The sequence below is a fragment of the Lepisma saccharinum genome, chromosome 20 (genome assembly GCF_977018435.1).
Source record: "Lepisma saccharinum chromosome 20, izLepSacc3.1, whole genome shotgun sequence".
NCBI lineage: Eukaryota > Metazoa > Arthropoda > Insecta > Zygentoma > Lepismatidae > Lepisma > Lepisma saccharinum.
Window position 1 is genome coordinate 7,148,083 of NC_139248.1, and position 13,734 is coordinate 7,161,816.

The window sequence follows — 13,734 nt, forward strand, 5'->3', positions numbered from 1 at the left end:
AATACGGGGTTGTTACACGTTCTGCATAAACTAGTGGTGATATCTAGCGGATGAGTAGCTAACTACATTATATTGCGTTTGGAGAAATCATTTTTCGAGTTGATGCTTGTTCAGCGTGCACTCTGAATTTGTTTTTCTTTTGTCGTGCATATCGTACAAAGTAAGCGTTTTTGGACTGTCTTTGATGTTTAAATGTGCCTCCAGTAATTCTTAATCAAAATCGCTAAGTGCAACACTATCATTATTTAGCTGTGGCTTTTAGTGAGAACGCGTGAGATTATAAATTGACCGATCACCGTCGTGAATTATTTTAAAATTACGTGCTTGGACAAAACGGGGATCTCTATTTTGGCCATCTCCTTTCGTTATATTTTACAAAACATCGTTTATTATTTTTTATTAACATTAAATTACTGTGACTGACATGAAATTATATGTGTGAAATATACTATAGTGCCTAACCAATGGCGTAGTCGCCTTATAATGAAGAGGTCCAGGGTTCGATACCGCCATGCAGGCACATGGTGGTTCGGTCCACTTTAAACTGTAGGTCCAGTCCCGATTAGCCTTTCTGTACATAAAGTGAACTTAAAAATAAACTCAATCAATCAATTAATGTGTGAAATACAGTGGAACCTTGATTACTTGAACCTCAACATGTGAAACGCCCTCCCTTGCCCGGGAAAACAAATGCTACCACTACCTAGATAGAGGCGGCAAACTCTCCCTCGGACAAGCGAAATAGCATTACGGTCCAGGTTAAGTTCGTGTGTAGGAACCGGTGACCGACAGTGCATAGTGATAAGCCATATCGAATAAAAACAAAGACATATGTACTTCCAAATTACCACCTCTTTACCTGTAGCCGGGAAGCGGCTAGCTGCATACCTGAAAATCACGGGTAGCGACATGCATACGAAAATGATATAGCCCAAAATTAACATGAAAATAAAAAGTATATTCTATTCATAACCAACAAAAATCAGTTTACTACATCTCCCCCTCTTTCACGCTCTCACATTCATTCACACATTCAGTTCTCACGGGGTCATCGACACAAAGAATGATACATGACATGTACAGGTTTTATGACGATAAGCCTTAATGATTGCATTCATATTTAAATTTACCTTAATTTTTATCTAACCAGGTCATTTGTGATTTTTCTCCAGTGCTACTCAAATCCTAGCCAGCCCTTACTTAAGTTCACCGTTTAAAAAGAAACTAGTCGGCGCGGTGACAATACATTATTTGACCAGCATAAACAAAGGCGTCTCAACGGCAATTACATTCACGTGGGCGGACGTTTTCCTTTTACAAGACCTCACGTGGTTCAAACATAACAAATAACCTCCGTTGAGTGACGCAAACATATACTCTCTAGCAGGCGGGACTTAAACACTTCGCCGCGACGAGCAATTCATGTTACCAGGCAAATACTTTTACTAAATAATCACACCTGCGGCCTGACATAGCTAGCATTGACACATAAAAAATGAACAAACCTCCAGTAGATTAAACAATTAAGTGGGCGGCGCTTTACTCTAATAGTACGCACTTTAAACAAATACAAAGGAGCACAAACAACAATAAATTTAAGACCATTAAAAAAAATATCACAAGGAATAAGAAAAATTGACCTGAGACGAATAAATTACAAATGACAAGCGCGACGGGAGTTTGATATAAAATTTCGAGTTGAGTGGGCGTTTTCAAAATGTTGACGAATTTCAAGGGCGTTCTCTAAATCAATCGGGCCGTCACGTGCTGACAATCACACAGATGAATAGGGTAACTTCGGTGAATAACGCCAGGCGGGAAACAACGCCATTTCAAAGTTTCAACTCTGAGGACATGGACGCATGTAAAGTTAAGGGGAGACTCACCGTTGTGGGATAAACAATGGTGCCTGGTAGCATTGCTGATAAGAACGGTTGCCATTTTCGAGCCTTCATTTAAGAGAAACAGTTTGAATAGTATAGACGTTTGAGTTGCGTTTCGAGGATAAAGGGTCTACATTTTCATCGCGCCGACAAAGGTGAGTGTTTTTATATTATAGAATTAGATTTTAAATGTTAACAATGCTGTACGTATACAATACGTTTATTACGTAAGTGAATGATGTGTGTACGGTTTTCATGGTCGGTGTCGTAAGTTTTGAACAGTTGGTTAAACTGCAATCTGTTGTTTCGGGAAATATCGCCATCATCGTGTCGGGGAACAAGGCCACTCAATTTAAACTCAAATATAAGGAAATGTTGATTTCGAAAATAGGTTTATCCTTGCTCAGTTACTTTCGAGGCGTACAGATATTTATTCTCGGTTAATTTCCTCTTTCAGATGGCGAGGAAATGTAGAATTATACGGGCCAAATGGTCAGTAGATGACTTCAGGCAAGCTATGGCGGCCATCAAACAAGGGATGAAGATGGTATGTGCTGCACGTTCCTCGCAGAACTTTGAGGAACTGGGTATCGCGAAAAGACAAAAGAAAATGCTTTTTCTAATAACTTACTACAGTAATTATTTTTCCTAGTACAGTTTAGTAAAGAAAATGTGAATGATTTACTTGTAATTAAGAACATGGCGTTATTACCCGACAGGTCTGGAAATAACGCCATTTTGCATTAACACAGAATTTAGTATTTTATTGCTTTCATTATAATAGTGCAATCAATATTTTATTATTACACAATAGAGGAAAGTTCATTCTCCTATACATGTAAGTTTCATGTTCCTAACAATAAAAATGTATGAGTTCTAGAACGAAATGACCAATTGGTGGCGTTATTCACCGAAGTTACCCTACATTACCAACTCTCAGCTTCCGAGGTGCATGCTGGCGTCGTTATGGGCGATTGAAAAACACATAGTATTCACACGGAAGGTTTCCTTGGTCGCGACGATGAAGATGCGAAAAGTGTTCATACTTCTGGTTCCTCGGTTTCTCTTCCCCTCGGGATCGGTGGTCTGGGCGTCGGGACGTCAACGTGGCGGATGGTAGGCATCATCGGCGTATCAATAGGGCGGCGTTCGACCTCTCTCTCTCTCTCTCCATGGCGGCGGGTTGGCATCATCGGCGTGGCTCGTCGTTCCTCTCTCTCTCCGTGGCGTATGGTAGGCATCATCGGCGTAGCTCGTCGTTCCTCTCTCTCTCGGTGGCGAATGGTAGGCATCATCGGCGTGGCTCGTCGTTCCTCTCTCTCTCCGTGGCGTATGGTAGGCATCATCGGCGTAGTCTCTTCTGACATCGGGCGAATCGACGTAACGCCCTCATCTCTCTTCTTCCTCTAGCCCGCCATAGTTTCCGGTGTTCCTCGTTTCTCAAAAAATTATAAACGGCGTAAGGCAATCACAAAAAACACGGTCTCGCTTCAACTGCTCCCAGCGGTTGAGGTAGGCGCACTCGTGTAGACTTACTGTCTATCACACATACTGGTGTTCGTAAAACACAACAAAGTCCACTGTACACGCAGAGGTAGCACGAAGGTGCTCTTGTTACAAGATTCGCGGCAAAACTGTATATGGAGAGATAGCACGGAGCTGCTCTCGCTACAAGGATCGCGGTAAGACTGTGTGTCGAAAAACCATGTCCTTCGTTTTATTTGGATTTTGAAAAAAGACGCTAGGCGTTCGTTGAAGTGACGCTTCCGAAGAGGTCATTTCACTTTGCTCTATTGTCTCCCAAGTGGGACGAGCCGTGCTCGAAGTTGAGTTTGTGCGGATTAAGCCTCAGCCTCGCTGTCGCCCATAGCTCAATTGCAACCGGTGTCCACAAACTGATCAATTACAACCGATTTGATCTGGCGTCCGTAATTGTTGCTTGATCGCGACGAAACTCCACACATCCGTCCTTGCACACCTGCCGCTGCGCTGGTATAAGTTTCACGTGAATCTGACCGCTGGAAACCGAGATATTTAAATGTTTGTCATTACGGTCGAATTTCCTAAGCTTTAGACGCATAACGTGACCCTTCAGGTGCTCACCCTTAAGACACGTGAACGTCTCGTTCCTCCCGTCGGCTTGGCAAAAATCAAATATGTATTCTTACAACTTAAAACTCTCAACGCTTTGAATCACCACATTTTTTACCGCTATGGACAATAATAATAATAATAATAATGACGTCGGTAAATCTGACTGTCACAAACATCTCGAATTCTTTGATAAGTCGATTTTTTTGTAATCCCATTGAATTGTGCATAACACTCAATACTAATTTTACCTCAACAACTCAAATAAAACCTTCATAAGACGAATTTTTGTACAGTTTATGGAATGCTTTAGAGCTCAATAACTTGAAGGTAGACTATGAAAAATCTCTGAGTCGAAGTTAAATTCTAATCACCTTTATATAACGAAGTTTAAGTCGTACTGACCTCAATAAGTCGAAGTGTAGGGTGCGTACGTAGAATGTCAGGTGATCAACAATTGTGTCCGGACGTACGTAGTGCCGACCTCAATAACTCGAACCTTGGTAAGTGGAAAGCCTTGATACCTCGATTTTTTTCTTTTCCTACTCAAGTTCGAGTTATCACGTTTCCATTGTACCTATATAATATTAGGCTGACGTTTATTTTCCATGTAGACCGTGGCCCCCCTTTGCCCCCCTCTTCCGGACGTCCATCGATAGCAACCTTCTCTCAAGGGAAAGCTGAAGTTAAACACTTAGAATCATTTTCCTAATTGAATGATATCATAAGAGTCAGCTCCTACTGTTAGTATAGGGTGATCAACTTCCTGCATTGAATTTACGGGAAATTTTGTCGCGACAAATTGTGCGGATTTTAAGCTGCACGGGGTTACTCTAGGTCACAGGGATCGCCAAACCGTCGATCGCGAGCTACCGGTAGCTCGCGGGGTCATTTCCAGTAGCTCGTGAGGGCTTTGTCTAGAATAGACTGTAGATAAGAGCGGCAATATTTGAGTGAAACTTTGGCAGAAAGATCTGCTTTTGCAGATAGAAGGACATCTGGGCAATTCGTTCCAGTATCTGGGACAACCTATTCACCCAGCTTAACAAAAGTTGTGCATCAAGATTGGGTGTTACCCTTCTCATTAATATTGTAAGAAAACAAGATGATATTGATTTAGGGCAAGTTTTAAGAAGTTTGTAAGAAAAGTATTTCCGTGTTTTGAACTCTCTCTAAGAAATGACAGCCTCTGTTGCAGAGAAATTAAATAATAATTTGATGTGATTTGATTTATTTTTTTAAAATTTAGCGCCCCTTTTTTAGCCACTTTTGGCTAATAGTGGTGATGAGGATGAGTGATGATATCATGAGCTTGATGAAGAAACACTCAAAGAAAACACACGTTCATGCCGGGATTCGAATCCGAGTCCCGGGCCTCTTAGTGCTGTAAAAAAATGATTATCTTAAAGTTTTGAAGACCAACAAAGGATTGTAAAACATTCAATCCCCCACTTGGGAGCTAGTCATGTATTTTCAGATGTCGGAAGTAGCTCAATGGCTTGGTGAGTTTGGAGCCCTCTCCTCTAGAAAATGTTTAGGAATGGATAATATTCAACAAAACAATTAATTTACATTTTAAATATTATACAGATCACAATAGAGAATAAACATTTACAAATTTGCATGTTTCTTGGTCCTAACGGCTGCTGCAGAAGTAAGCATCAAACAACCACTGCAAGATGTGACGTCACTTCCGCCCGCCAAAGGTTAAACGTTCAATATATTGCAGTCGATTTGAAGTTTTGTATGGCTCGTCCAACTCGGAATAAGTCGAAATTTCGCGATCTTGTTTGTTAATGAAATTAACGAGAGAAATAGAATGTCAGTACGGGAGCCGGGAGGGTCCAAAAATTAGCTCCAATACGGGATATACGGGAGAGTTGGTTTCGATAACTGTTATACTGCAGGAGGCCTTAGAAGGAGCGCTTCGCGGGCTAACAGCAGACGTCGCTCGCACACTGTTGCCGATACTCTCGTGTCGTCTGCTCCTCAGCCGAACAAACAGGCCGAGGTAGGCAGAGGTCACTCACCCTTCCAGAAGGGTGCAGCAGCGCGCTAGCTGTGGCAACCGGGCTAGCTCATTCGCGGACCTGATTGGTTCTCGCAGACACACTCCCATATTGTCGTCTGCTGCAAGCCCGCGAAGCGATCTTTTTAAGGCCTCAAGGAGTATACTGTCAACTTACTGAGTATGTATCTTCTCTGGACGATGTCAACAATGTAAAAGAGCACGAAATACACAACAATAAGGCAGCAGACGAGGTTTAACCTGGAGACATAGAAGGCGTTGTCTATCCGCATCAGGCAGCTTGTTGCATTCTTGGGAACCGTGTTCTCTGGGAAGTAGGTAATCTCCACGTTTTTGTCTGGTCCGCTCATCACATACCAAGCAGACGCCCAGGTATATCTAGAAAACAAATAGCAAAACTTATGATTAAGGAAAGGATTTTAAGGTGCAAAATTATGGTCGGGAAAGGGAAAAAGAGGTTCTGAAAATGTTTTCAAAAATATGCAAAAAAATGTGCTGATAAAATGCTTTTATTCTCTTTTTCTGCGCCGTCTGTATATAATGCGCGCGGACCGCATAGAGAACTGTGGTTCTGCCGAATACGTTTTGTTGAAGTTTGTGTTTTTTCTCGCGGGTTTTGCTACATTATTCTGGGAACTATTGGGGCTGCAATGATTATATTACACCATTTTAAAGCTCTCGTTTTGGTCTACAAAATGAGACTATAGGATTTTATGTAGATGCTCAAGAAGAGTGAAAATCATTTATTTTTCTGCAATATTTTTAACAAAACATGACATGTCCTTCCCGGACGTATGAACAGACTGTTGAAGTACACCATCCCGCCTGGTATATATGAATCTTGTAGCTGGAAGTTATGAGATTAATGGAAGTGCATGAGAGAAAGATTGTGCTGTTACTGTGATTTTTTTTGTGAGTTTTGTTATGATGTACAACTTTGGTTCTTTTTAAATTGCATAATCAAGATACATAGATCCTGAATTCATATGTTAAAACGTAAGTTCTGTGTTTTTGTTTCTATTTACTGCAAATCTTAATGTTTTCCCGTACCCTGGGAGGTATCACGCGTATACCAATATACAGTCTCATGTTGCTCATTCTCAATTTGTATTGAGATAAATATATTCTTATGGCTATTAATATCCTATGGATGAACCTGGCACGACCGTGTCAAACATGAAGGAAATGGAAGGGAAAAGGTGCTAAGGTATCAAAGAGGGCGTAAAAAGGAGATGAATGTGCTAATCTCACGAAAATGTGCAAAATGGTGCAACAAAGTGTGTTAATTTTGCTTGATTTCATCTCCTAGAATACATATCTCAAACGATCTGTATGAAAACAGATATAGTTTTGTAAGGTGCTGCACCTTAAAATCCGTTCCCTACTTATGATAAAAGCCTTTGAAAGAAGCAACACACCCAGCCTTCCCCATCAGGCAGAGGAAGGGCCAACTCGAGCACTAGGCACATAAAAATAATTACGAGTTTTATAGGACGCTGATGCTTCCAATTAAGCAACTAATCCCACTTTTCCTCACTTTGTGGATTGTTTTCACATATTCAAAATCATCCGAAAGAGCTGCATAAATTAGTAAAAAATTTTAGGGGTGTCGACATACTTCAACGTATACGAGGAAAACTTCCTCTTATCTAAAACCCATATTTAAAGTTAAAAAAGGGATATAAAGAGCCCCTTGGGAAACGTTAAAAGTGAAAGATTGTAAAGGGCACCCACAACACACTAAAAAGACAAATGTATACCCTGTCCCAGCTAACTGCAGAGCAGTTATTGGTATGGGAATTTTCCTGTGTGCACTAGCAAGTAATTTCCGAGAAATAAACTTCAATTTTTTTTAGATGGTAAAGTGGTTCGGTGATAGGCTATCATTATCACACGCCGAAGATTATAGGTTTGACTTCAGTTCCATTACCCCTATTATTATTATATAGAGCAACTAAGTATTGTATTTAATTAATAATATGTATATATATATATATATATATATATATATATATATATATATATAACACTCTTTTCTAATTATTTTTCAATGTTATTTTTCAAAATAATTTTTCAGATTATGTTTTTGAATTTCTCATCATTTTACAAATATTTGCATAAAAATGACCCATGTGTTATATTCGATGAAATGTCATGTACAGCGAAAGTTATACATTTTTAGTTTAGGGAAAATTATCAAGAAACAAAATGACGTCATTTTGTGAATAGTATTTATTTTACATTATTTTTTTTCACCATGCATAGTTGTATTCTTGTAATAAGCATGAAAAACAATATATTTCTCTACATTTCGGAAAGCAAATAATTTACGAATTTTCGTAATAAGTGAAATGCAATAAATAATTTTTCGGTTTAATAAAGAATAAAATTCGCAGGGTTAACCGAACGGGGAATCGAATACAGAATTTTACACCCCATAAAATGCCTGGTAGCATTTGCAATGAAGTGATGTAGATTCAAGTAATAAAGCTTCATGCAAAATCACACGTTATGAGATTGTTCAAATATATTAACTCAAATCAATGTGTCCATAATTTATTATACTGTCACCCATTCCGCACATCTCGTTACAAAATCTCAGCATATCACCATTCACTAATTAATCTAATTGAATATTGATCCACTTCACAGTTCAATGTGCAACAATAGTTTCGACTCATATCACGTGAGACGTAAACTAACTTCAATTCTCTCATTGTATGTAACTTGTATGTTGAGCTCATGTAGAAATATCAATTATGAGCTCTAAGCTAAATTTGACGCTACAATCGCTTGATCAACTCTTGCGTCTCGCTGCCAGACATTCTACGTTCCTGTTTGCTCCAGGTCGCTTCTGAATTTCATTATCATTTTTTTTACCTCTGTTTCATTCTCATCGTCGTTATAAACCTACGTAATTTCTACTGTTTACAGTAGACAGAATCTAGTGGTATCAATTGTAGAACTCTACTGTGTCTCTCAGCACCCACAAGGAACAAACACAGGACAATACAGAAAAGTAAACTGGCCATGGGGCCAGTCGCCAGAGCCTCGTTCGTCTGCAAACTGAAGTCCAGGGTGTACTACGTGGAAGCAACAATTGGGTGTACATACTTCGTGAAAGGCCTTCCCTTACACCCTTGTAGTGTGTTTAGCTCAGCATGTTAGCTGCAAATATAACTTTTTATTCCTCCTCACTGACAAATCGTTTTTATATATATTTAAAATCTAAACCAACCTCACTTCCATGTAGTACACCCTGAACTGTATTTTGCAGACTAACGAGGCTCTGGTGACTGGACCTGCTGTTAGTATAATCTTCGTAGGACTGTGTGTGTGTGTTGTCCTGTCTTTTGTCCTTGATTGTGCTGACTGTCCCTTTACAGGCTCAGCTTTTAACCCAAGTAATGATATTTTAGTTTTCGGACACGATTTTATTTTAGTCATGATAAGGGACTGGACCCCGTATAGCGTGACGGGTGCAAAATACCCGAAGTTTTGATGCACACAAATTGTAATTCAAATTTTAAAAATCTTAACATAGATGTTTCAAAACACCTACTGATCTACTGAAACCAGTACAGTACTGAAACTGCAAGTGAAAATAATTTATTCAGTGTAGTGTAAAATATGTTAAGCTTAATATTTTGGCTGTAAATATTAATTTCATTCCCCCTTATTAATTTTTGTATTTATATCTTTTTGAAAATCTGAAGACAGTAGATGTTTCAAAACACCTATTCTACTGAAAACAGTAGACAAAAGTTTCAGAGGAGTAAGTAGAAAAGAGACATGAAATAATACCCAAAGAAGTCAACCATTATGAATTTGTTACATACTTTTTTTTATTTCACTTTCCAAAACCTAGGAGCTCGAAATGATACATGACATGCGAGTTACTAGACAGTCTGCTTTTCTGTGATTGATTCGTCGTGCCCAGTCGGGGATTACTTCCGTTCAAGGTAAAAGGGGAAGGGGAAGAAATCCACCACAGTACCATGACGTATGAAGTAACATGTTCACAGGCATCCAATACAACTGATAAGGGTTCACCTGACCTTGGAAGTGTGGGAAACACGTTTCACGCTGGTTTCCAGAATGCAAATACGTGATGGCTGTGGCTAAATCTTGAACTAACAGTGGAATGAGAAATCGTTTCTAACATTTAACAATGACATTTCGCATTTACAAAATATGAGATCTGTAGACTTTGATTTATTTACTAAAGTAGACGGTAGAGAATTACTTACCACAAAAGTCAAGTTCTAAATTGCAGACATAAAAATCTAGTCCAGGTTGTAAAATATATTTGTGATAGACAGCAGATAGGTTAATAAGGTTTACAAAATTGCTAAAGACTCTTAAGATAAACGTTCAACGAAGGTTATTGAGTGAGAAAATGGGAAATTGTTAAAAAATAGCGGCTTAGTTGAGTGAAGATCGAAGGTTCGAATCTCTTATAGAACTGGCTATTTTTTCCACTAATTTTTGATGCGTAATAGATTTAATGTATTGTCGACAAGAACCAAAATATGAAAACTCTCCTCCTCCGTAGCGGTGCGGTCTAAGACTCTGTGTTTTCGACTGCAGCGGGACGGCATGGATTCGAGTCGTCCTGGGTTCTCGGCCTGCTATGTGTATAGGACCGGTGGCAACCGACTTTCGTGAGGAAATTGGGGAGCTACGAGTGACTGGTGTAACGCGGTTTCAGATATCTTCTATAACGGCTGAGGGTTCGACGTGCTGACCAACGTCACCTCGTTGCCAGTTGAAGATCTCCCCACCTCTAGGTAGAATTGTGGAAGGGGGACTGACAGTCGGGAGATACCCGAAGGCCCTTCGAGGTTTTAAAATATGAAAACTATTCCTTCCCTAAATCTAATTTCTCGTCATTGTCACGTGAGATTTTTCAGTATGACTCCTGCAATACTAATTAGTTTCTAAGTGAGATAATGAGATGGACAGAGATATATTAAAATATGAGTTCACTGTTTAAAAAATAAGCATTAACATATTTCAATATTTACATACCTCTTTACAAATTCCTGAGCACGTCAGTACAAAACAACCAATCTAGTACACACTAGAGCCTTGGTTTATCAATACATATGGGGTATCCTACAATTACAGTCAAACCACAACCTCAATTTTCGAAGATGTAACCTCTCCATGTAAAACGTAAATATAGTAGATTTTGCTTAAATGTTTTGTGACATTTATACCACATTTATTTCATTTGCTACAAAGGAGCGTTGGGGTGTGTTGTTTATAAAGAGACGGGTGGGGATTATATTTCTAATTCACATTGAACGAATTGGTCTTAACTTATAATCATGTCGTATGAAGGAACGAACTCGTGGGGTAGTGGTTGTCACTCTAATGGTCGTAGGTTCAAATCCCCACGGTGGCAAATACTTTTCGTAAGCTTTATTCGTTCCCATTGTTACTATTTGAATTAGTCTTCTTTGAAACTAACAACGAAAGACTATACAATTAACTCTCTCTCTTTCAAAATGGTAAGATGAGGACAGGTTTCTTATTATAAGAATTGGTAATTTTCGTGTTCTCAACGCATCTAAAATCCAAAATTCTAGATCGACGTAATTTTCCTACTGAATTATAAGTCCACTTTATGCACAGATAGGCTAATCGGGCCTGGACCTACAGTTTAAAGTGAGGTACGAACCACTATGTGTCTCCACTTGTTATCCTGCACTGAACTTAAACAAACAGCTCCCCGCCCCATTTCTAAAACAAATTTACATTAAATATGGTATTTGTAAGATAATCATTATTGATTTGATTGTGTTTATTACTGAAAGTCTAATAAAACATTTTCTACAATCACCTCTTCGTCCCATCTCTCCCAATATTATTCTGTCCCTCTCCTTTCCCCCTTCCCCACCCCTCACACACACATGTATCAACATAAATATTTTCTTTGGTTTGTATGTGTATAAATATAACATTAAATACCCCCAAAATAATATTTATTTTATTATTTCCTTCACCCATCTCCCACTCCCACAACCCCTTATTATTATTGGCGTTCGCCAGACCATCGTGGTAATGTATCGACGTCTTGTAATCAGTGTGTCCTTTTCCGAGTTCCCGTCAGGTCGCATAATGTTTCAGATTCCAATTTAAATGTATCCCGAGTCGTGATTAGCCTATGTGTGCAAAAAGTGATGTTAAAACGAACTCTTGACCTCAATAATGCAATTTGTGTATTTTTTTCAGCTGTGGTTCTCTCTTTCCGCGAAAATTAACGAATTAACCTAATCATTAACTCAACAAATAAAAATGGACCTCTAAATTAATTAATTAAAACTGTTATTACACCCAAACTACTATTTTATCGTAAATGTAAATGAAATGTCATCTCACGTAGTGAAAACAATGTGAAAATTGTTCTAATCAGTGATATATGATTGTCAAACACATACATGAATACATATATTAAGTTCGTGAAATATAATTGGGACAATTTAATAATAATTTGAAACGATTAAAGGCAATTAAAGCGACAAAGTAAACTTTTGCGCAATCTTTCTGCCGATTCGCGTTATTGAAACAATATTTAACCAATGAGGACATTATCTCATGTTTGAAAATGTTGCATTGGTTGAACTTCCTGTGGACAAGACCGTGAGTCACGCCTCCTGCTCCTCCGAATCGAACTTCACTCTGATTGGAGGATCGTATATTTCACAACACTTCCTTGTTTCAGAGCTACCAACATAATTTCGTAATACGTTGGACTTAGAAAAATTCCATGCGACAGATTTTTCTAACATGACTGTACCAGTGGCACATCAGCACTTACCCAAGATAAGCTCCCACCTTGGTCAGGTACACCAGGGTGTTGCTCTTGTACCTGCAGAGAGCGAAGGTCCTCCGGGTGATCAATCTGCAGGTGCGGCAGTGGTGGCCCGTATTCATCTCCATCGGGTCATCCTCCTCGTCGCTCACTGGCTCCACGAAGTTGGTCAAGCTCGAGAGCTGTAAAGGAAAGCGTTTCGATTCGTCAGTGGATCATTTGACCAAGAAGAGAAAACCCCTGTGGCAGGCACGTATCTAGAAATACATTTCGGGGGGTCCGACCAAGAGTCTCACTAATAATAATAATAATAATAATAATAACAATAATAATAATAATAATAATAATAATATAATTGTAATTATTAAATTAAATATGTAAATTAATTAATATTGTATTGTTATCATTACATGAATAAGTAAAAATATGTTAAAAATATAAATATTCATTATCTAGCTTACGTAGCCTATATTTAAGATTGCCAAAATTTGTAAAAAAAATCTGACCTGACAAGGAAATTAATGTCAGATAAGGAATTGAATATTTATTGAATAACAAAGAAAGGAGTTAGATTCATTTGACTAAAAGTAAAATTCCTGATTAATATTTTATACAAATTATCATTGGTAGTGTGCATAAATCTTTGGAACTCTCCTTTAAAGCCGTACAAGCCAAATTCCTTGACATTCAATAAGTTCAGCTGTAATAAATAACAATCGACTATGTAACAAATGATAATAAATATATATTTTGATTATTTTATTTTAGTACTTAGTATATCTTTCGGGGGGGTCCGGATCCCTGGACCCCCCTAAATACGTCCTTGCCCTGTGGCACTGTCGTCGAATTTTCAAGCAAGAGTTGGTGATGTAATCAGGTGCTTGCCATGTAACCCTGCCCTTGTGTTGCCA

The 13,734-nt window shown here is 38.7% G+C and overlaps 1 protein-coding gene across 1 annotated transcript in view; it reads right to left on the reverse strand.

The window, feature by feature from the left end:
• LOC146003804 (synaptic vesicle glycoprotein 2B-like) overlaps positions 1–13,734 on the reverse strand; it is a 30,247-nt gene that overhangs the window by 7,582 nt on the left and 8,931 nt on the right. Inside the window, exons 6-7 of the mRNA XM_083142223.1 lie at positions 12,830–13,005; positions 6,161–6,381 (exon numbers count right to left, since the gene is read on the reverse strand). Of these exons, the coding sequence (XP_082998349.1) occupies positions 6,161–6,381; positions 12,830–13,005 (397 nt within the window). The remainder of the gene's footprint in view (positions 1–6,160; positions 6,382–12,829; positions 13,006–13,734) is intronic.